This window comes from Nannospalax galili, unplaced genomic scaffold (assembly GCF_000622305.1).
Source record: "Nannospalax galili isolate Female #2095 unplaced genomic scaffold, S.galili_v1.0 scaffold10, whole genome shotgun sequence".
Taxonomy (NCBI): Eukaryota; Metazoa; Chordata; class Mammalia; order Rodentia; family Spalacidae; genus Nannospalax; species Nannospalax galili.
In genome coordinates, this window is record NW_008331140.1 from 5,345,987 (window position 1) to 5,353,672 (window position 7,686).

Below are 7,686 nucleotides of genomic sequence, written 5' to 3' on the forward strand. Positions count from 1 at the left end.
AATGTGTATATAATGCCAAATTACTGTCAGTGGAATTAGATATCTGCTATTTACCAGTAATTTTTCTAGAACTATACACTGTTCTGGAAATATTTGATTTAGATAAGTGACCTGTCCTCTTATGTTATAACTTTTACCAAATGTATTTTACTTCTAGCCAGAACTCATTGAATAATTCTTTTTCTCACATATATAAAGATAATATAGATACAGGTGCATTAGATATCTTTCATTTGTTCTCTCAATATTACTAAAATATTTTAATATGCTAATATAAATATTATCCCAACAGAATTACATGTGCTCTAGTTTCTTGATTCTTTAAAATTTATTTAGTTATAATAAATTTTGGTGTGTGTTGCCTGCCTTTAGTCCCAGCAGAGGCAGGCAGATCCCCGTGAGCTGAAGCTAGCCTGGTCTACATAGCAAGTTTCAGATCAGCCAGGGCTACAGAGTGTACTTCTTTAAAGTAATCATCCAGTTTTAGCTTTTTTTCTTGCTCAGATCCCTTTTAATCAGTTGTAAAGGTTATTAAAACCAGGTACTCTAAATTCATAACCTAAGGGAAAGATAAAGGATCTCTGTCACCTCTTTCAGGAAGTAAACTTAGTTTCTAAGTACCATGAACTCATCATTGCTTAAACCTAACTGTGCTTTAGAATCTGCTAAAGACATACTGAAAAGCAAAACAAAACATTGCTGTTCCAGCTATGTTCTAGAACAAGTGAATCAAATTCTAAGTGTGTTATTAAAAACTCCACAGGTGATTATGATACAGAAACTGGTTAGGAATCACTGGACTTATGTGAAACTAGAAACACAAATAATGTATTACATTGACAGGCTAAATTAGACTTGGAAGAATTTCTACAAAAGAGAAATTATCTTTATTCTTCCATAATACACAAATCCAGGATAGAACATGCATCATAATCCCCTAAATTTCTACCCTTCTCTTAAAATCAATTTGTTTTGGAGAGGATAAAACAAGTACTAATATGAACTGTAGAAATCTAAAGTACATTAAACATCTCCAGAGACATTCTGATACAAAATCAGAAAAAAAATTATTAAAGGAAATGTAAACATAGGATATTGGATGGTGTGGCTACAGAAGAGTAATGAAAAATTTACCAAGCAAGATTGACCTGTAATTATATACTAAGTGAGAATATATTATAGCTGAGTTCTGCTAGTAATATTTGTATACAAGAGTAAAATTATAAAGCAAGAATGATAAAATATCAAAGTTAAAAAATAGAAAAAAATGTGTCTATCTTTTCATATTTCTTTAGCACATTGATTTTTTGAAGTGTTTATTCATGGATTGTCAGGTTATATGATCTCACAGTAATCTTCTGTAACAGATATGGAAATATTTATTCCCATATAAGAGTCAAAGGACATCACAATGGTTAAATGTCATACCCAAGATTTTTTAGATAGCTACTATAAGAGACCTATGGATAGATTCAAATGTCTGATAGAAATTCTATCACAGCCGATATCTAAAATGTAACACTTCTGAGACAAAGAGGTAGAAAAAAGTTTCATAAACATCTTTTTATGAAAATTGTTGCCATCATGGCATAGTGCATGTTGATTTAATTTTTAATCATTTTTATGTGTATGAGTGTATTGCTTGCATGTATCTAAGTGCACCTGTGTTGTGAATGCACGAGAAGGTCATAAGTGGGAGTCAGATTTCCCTGTAATTATAGTTGTGGATGGTTGTTAGTCACCACATGGGTACTGGGAATTGAACCCGAATTCTCTGCAAGAGCAGTTGGTGCTCTTAACCACTGAGCCATCTCTCCAGGTCCTGGTTTACTTTTTAATCACTCTTAAGTGATTATCTCCCTGAAGGATATTTTATCTACATTATTTTAGAGATGATGTAATTATTATATAACAGTAGATGTTACATGCCAACATATTGATCTAATTAATATACACTTGACCAAAAAATCTGATGTATTGTTACCATGAGATCAAGACATATACTTATGGAAGTCCTTAAAGATAAAAAAAAATGGTACTTTCAATTTGTTGGTTGTATTATGTCAAAAATTTCAAAAAATTCAAAAGCTATTTATATTGAGTAACTGTCAGTTTCTCCATCTTCTTTCTATCACCACAATTTTGTAACATGGAACTGCCTCAATTATTATAATCTAATCAGTTTATTCAGGCAAGATACTCACCCATTCTTTCTGAATGATGATCCATCTGAGAAGGAGAACTGGACACACTGCTGCTGGGGTGGGAGGAGGTCTGGCTTCCAGGTCGATGACTTTCTTCAAGAGATGGAGCAGGAGAAGGACTCTCTGGGATCCTCTCCTGACACAAAATAAAACAAGAAATAATTCAAGTGTGTGCCAAAGTTTTCTTGATAGTTTTGCCAATATGATTTGAAACAGTCACCTCTGACTTATCTTGAGAGTATGTACAGCAAAGCTCCTGGTCTTCAGTACATGTGATTAGATAAAAATATATATACTTCTGTTATTGTAAAATTAAAAAGACATTGCAAGAGTCAAATAAAAGACTACAAGTGGGTGAATGGAAGTTAGCCTTGTGTTCCTAAAAAAACAATAATAAATAATGGTCTGGGGAGATGCTGCAGTACGTAAAGCGCCCTATGCAAACATGAGGACTTGAGTTCACATTCATAGCTTACACACACACACACACACACACACACACACACACACGCACACACAGAAACACAAACGCAAATGCACACACACACACACATACAAACACACACACCAGCATGTGTTTGCATGTGTCTATAACCCCAGTTCTGGGAGGGATAGAGATAGGACAGTTTCTGGAGTTCAGTAGCTAGCCAGTCTAGTCCAAAATGGTGATCTCCAAGTACAAGAGATCCATTCTCAAAAAATAAGGTGGATAACAATTGAGACACACACCATCAACCTCTGTACTCAAAAAGAGCACACACACATGCACACACACGACAGAGAGGAGAGAGAGAGAGAGAGAGAGAGAGAGAGAGAGAGAGAGAGAGAGAGAAGGAGAGAGGAGGAGTTTCATAAATGTAGCTTTGTAGTGAAAACTATTATTGAAAATGTGACTGATACAAAGTTCATGTCAAAGTCTGAAGAGTAAAACTGCTACGTAATTAAGGATAATTCAAAAATACAAATACTTAAGAAGTATGGAATAAGTGTTATACATGGTAACACAGGGCTTATGTATCATAGTTCTGTACAGAACTAAATTAGAAAACTATATATTTTGACATATGAAGATTTAGAAATGTATGCTGATTTCAAGCAACATAACATTTTGAAAATCAAAGGATTCAATAATGAAGTTTGAAAATGAAATTAGGTCTACCAATGCCAATTGCTTAGGATTTTTACATTTAAATAAGGAATCTGAATAAAACTTAAATACTTAATATGCACTCATAGTATCTGTTATAAGCTTCAAGATTTTTCTCAAATATTTTATTTTTTATTTTATGTGTATGAGTGTGTTGCCCGCATGTATGTAAGTACACCTGTGTTGTGCAATGCCCATGGAGGTCAGAAGATGCTGTTGGCTCCCCTGGAACTGGAGTTACAGATGGTTGTCAACCACAATGTGAGTGCTAGGAACTGAGCCTGGGTTCTCTGTAAGAACAGCCAGTGCTCTTAACCACTGAGCCATCTCTCCATTCCTGAGTTTGAAATTTTTTCATTATAAAAGTTGCAATGATCTGGGCTCAATGGTGCATGCCTTTAATGCCAGCACTCAAGAGGCAGAGGCAGGAAGACCTCTATGAGAATGAGGCCAGTCTAGCCTACATAGCTATTTCTAGGCCTGCTGAGGTTACAGGGCGATTCTGTCTTAAACAGATCAAAAATTGCAGTGAAACACCAAATGTGATCAATATGTTTAGGAATCACGCACTGATGAGTAAATATGAACATTAAATTAATTGATCAATACAAACACTAAATGGCAATATTTAAGCACATAATGAATAAGAATGATTGAGTAATAGACATGCAGAGACAGGTTAACATGAAATATTTATTTTTATCAAAATAAATTTCTTAAACTAAATATTCTGTCTAAGCATCAATAATTATGTTATCAATAGTCCAATCATCATAACAACATGAATTAGTTTATCAAGAATGTGCATGTATATTTTCTCATTGATATTGTATGAGAAACTCAAAATTTATAAATATGCTGAAGAAAAATTTAAATAAAAATAATAAAATAAGAATTGAAAGTTATTATTTTACTATTATTGGTTAACATTTTGCAAAATCTGCTTGGATGACTTTTCCCTTCCAAACATATTCACGACATTTCTTAATTGCCAGTAAACTGTAAACATGCTACATTATATAGCCAAAAAGGTACAATTGAGGACATTAGGAGAGGCAGATAATATTAGTTTTACTAAGCCCAATCTGATCAAGATTTCTTAAAAGCATAAAGATTAACTGTACTCTAAATATGCATCCTTATATTTCTTTTTTTAATAAAAAGGGACGATAACAGTTTCACAACTTGTCAAACTCAGAATAACTGTGTGTGAGACTCCCAAAATGACACACGCTATTGCCACAGCCATTGATTGCTTCACAGAACTTGAAGGTAAGACCCTACTGCTGAAGACAGAACATACTTTGCACACAGGATTTGGAGAAATGGAGCTGGAACTGAACTGGAAACCACCTTGCCTGAAAGCTAGCTCTCATAGCTTTGGCGAGCACTATAAAGGTACCAAGGGAAATCCTCAATTGATGGCCCAACACCAGCTTCAAGATCAAATAACTACATCAATGGTCAGCACAGCATACAACATTGGTGCACTTTTTATCTTGGGGGCAATCAACAACTACATAATTGGACTAAAAACCAGCTCAGTGAAAGGAAACTCAAGTGTGGTACTGTAAATATAACTAAGTATATGTGGCTGGAGAGGTCATAGATCTTAGAGAAAACCCCAAGACTGTCACATCCTTAGGCTAATGGAATTTCTTACGATGTGCAAAATATGTATCCTGGAATTTACATGCAAATATCTCAGTCACCACTCATCAAAGAAATTTCTTTTGTACCAGACAGAGACTATCACCAAGTCTCTGGTCAAACACAGACATTTTCTATGAATTGTCCAGGCCTAAATGACACATCCACAATGAAATCGCTGTATCTAAGGCTCATGGAACATAGAACAGGGGTAAATAGGATATGAATGAATCTCTCAATTCTCATTAATGAAGCTCCCACAGGCAAAAGACTACCAGGAACATGAAAGGTCACAAATGGCCAAAGCATGGAGATTAATATTCTAAATAATGTAGGTTCATGGATAAGATTCCTATGTTAAACTTCACCCACCCAGGGCTCAGGGACTATTGCAGAAGAGAGGTTGGAAAGATTGTATGAGCCACGGAAGAGATGCACAACCATATGGAAATAGAGTCCTCTAAAATCTTGCGACCCTGCTCATATGAATCTACAGCAATGGTGTCAGCATAAACAAGCCCCTTACAAACACAAGCAGACAAAAAAACCAGCATAGAACTGGGGAAAAGGACAACAGACCCCAATCTTAGCTGAAGAAATTACTGATAGATGAGGAAGAGCTGATCTTCCTAAAGTGAGGAACTCTAGATAAGCTGACATGACCTCAATAGATGAACTTTCACTGAGGAACATCTGGGGACAGTAGCTTGACGCAATAGACCTTAATACAAATGACAGAATCTGGTGGGGACCTATGGGAGGCTTCCAGTGGGGACAGGGTATAAAGATAATAAAGACTGAGATGTTCTGTATGAAATCCACAAAAATTCAATAAAAACAATTTACAAAAAAAGGTAACATGACATTTATGTTTGGGGTCTGGGCTTCCACAGAATAATTACCTTCAGCTCTGTCCACTTAACTGTAAATTTCAGAATTTCATTTTTATTGCAGCTGAATGGAATTCTACTCTGTATGTTTACCATATTTCTCTCATGTATTCATCAGTTGAAAGACACCTATGTTTTACCATTTCCTAGGTGTCTTGAATCAAACGGCAATGAACATGCCTGAGAGGTGTCTCTGAGGTAGGTTGTTGAGTCCTTCCAAGTATGGTATGGTACATCTATTTTTAATTTATTGAGAACTGATTTTCTTAGTGGCTGCACTATTTTACAATCTCACCAAAAATCCATGAGCATTCCCCTTTCCCACAACATCTCCAGCATTTGTTTTCAGTTGTTTTCTTCATCTTAGCCATTCTGTCTGGGGTAAGATGAAATATAACAGTAGTTTTAAATTGAATTTCCCTAAATTCTAAAGATGATGAATCGTTTCAAAGATATTTCTTATTCATTTTTATTTCTTCCATGGCCCATTTTTTCCTAATTTGGTTATTTCTTTTCTTGATTGATTTTCTGAGTAATTTGTACATTATAGGTATGTATCCTGTATTAAATATGTAGCTGTCAAAGATTATCTCCCATTCTGTGGGCTTCCTCTTTACTAAATTGATTCTTTCCTTTGCAGTGCAAAAGTTTTTTTTTTCCTTTTATGAATTCCCATTTATCAAATGGAGTCTTAGTCAGAAAAGTTCTTTTCTTCACTTATATCTTGCAGGGTACTCTCAACGTTTCCTTCTAGCCTTTTCAGTGTTTCAGGTTTTACATTGAGGTCTTTGGTCTATTTGGAATTGATCTTTTATGCAGAGTGAAATATATGCATCTGATTCAATTCTTCTATGTTTGGATATTCAATTTTCCTAGTACCATTTGTTGAAGTTGCTTCCCTTGCTGTGTGTGTTTTTGGCATCTTTGTCAAATATCAGATGGCTGTAATTATATACACTAACATCTGAGTTTTCTATTTTTTAATTGATGTACCAATCTGGTATGGTGCTTTCTCTAGCATTGCTATTTTTGCTTAGATTTATTTGCCTTCCCAAGATCTTTTGTAGTTCAATTGAACAATATAAAATCTATTATATTTCTTTGAAGAATTTCATAAGATTTTGATTGAGATTTCACTGAATATGTAAATTGATTTTTTTGTAGGATAGTCATTTTCACAGTATTAACTCTTTCAACAAGCATGGAACAACTTTCCATTTTTAGTGTCTTCCTCAATTTCATTTGAGATTTTAGTTTTCATTTTAAGGTTTATTTGTAGATATTTTTGAAGCCATTGTGAATGGAAATATTTTCATGATCTCTTACTCAGCACACTTACAATTGTTATATAAAAAGAATAATAAATTTTGTAAGTTGATTATGTATCCTGACACATTGCTGAAAGTTTTGAACATTTCTAAGTTTTTTAAACTCATATATAATATTATATCATCTGAAAATAGAGATAACTTGATTTCTTATGCTACCAGTGTCTATTTAATTTCCTTCTCTTCTCTTATTTCTCTAGATATGGCTGCAAGCAGTATATTGAAAAGAGTATAGCTCACGGGAAGCACTACTTCATTCCTAACTTTAATGGTATTGTTTAAAGTTTTTTTTTCTCCATTTCAGATGATAATGACTGTGGATTTGTGACACGTAGGAAGTATTTTCTAAAGTGTGCTCTCAAAGTCCTGTTCTCTTGAGGACTTTGATCATGAAAACATATTGAATTTAGTCAAAGGTCTTTTCTACATCTATTCAGATAATTATGTGATTTTTGTGTTCAAACATA

The 7,686-nt window shown here is 34.2% G+C and overlaps 1 protein-coding gene across 5 annotated transcripts in view; it reads right to left on the reverse strand.

The window, feature by feature from the left end:
- The window catches only part of Dach2 (dachshund family transcription factor 2), a 597,198-nt gene that overhangs the window by 87,815 nt on the left and 501,697 nt on the right, over positions 1–7,686 (reverse strand). For all 5 annotated transcript variants that reach the window (XM_008822462.1, XM_008822494.2, XM_008822484.1 and 2 more), the window contains one exon: positions 2,205–2,340. In XM_008822462.1, the coding sequence (XP_008820684.1) occupies positions 2,205–2,340 (136 nt within the window). The remainder of the gene's footprint in view (positions 1–2,204; positions 2,341–7,686) is intronic.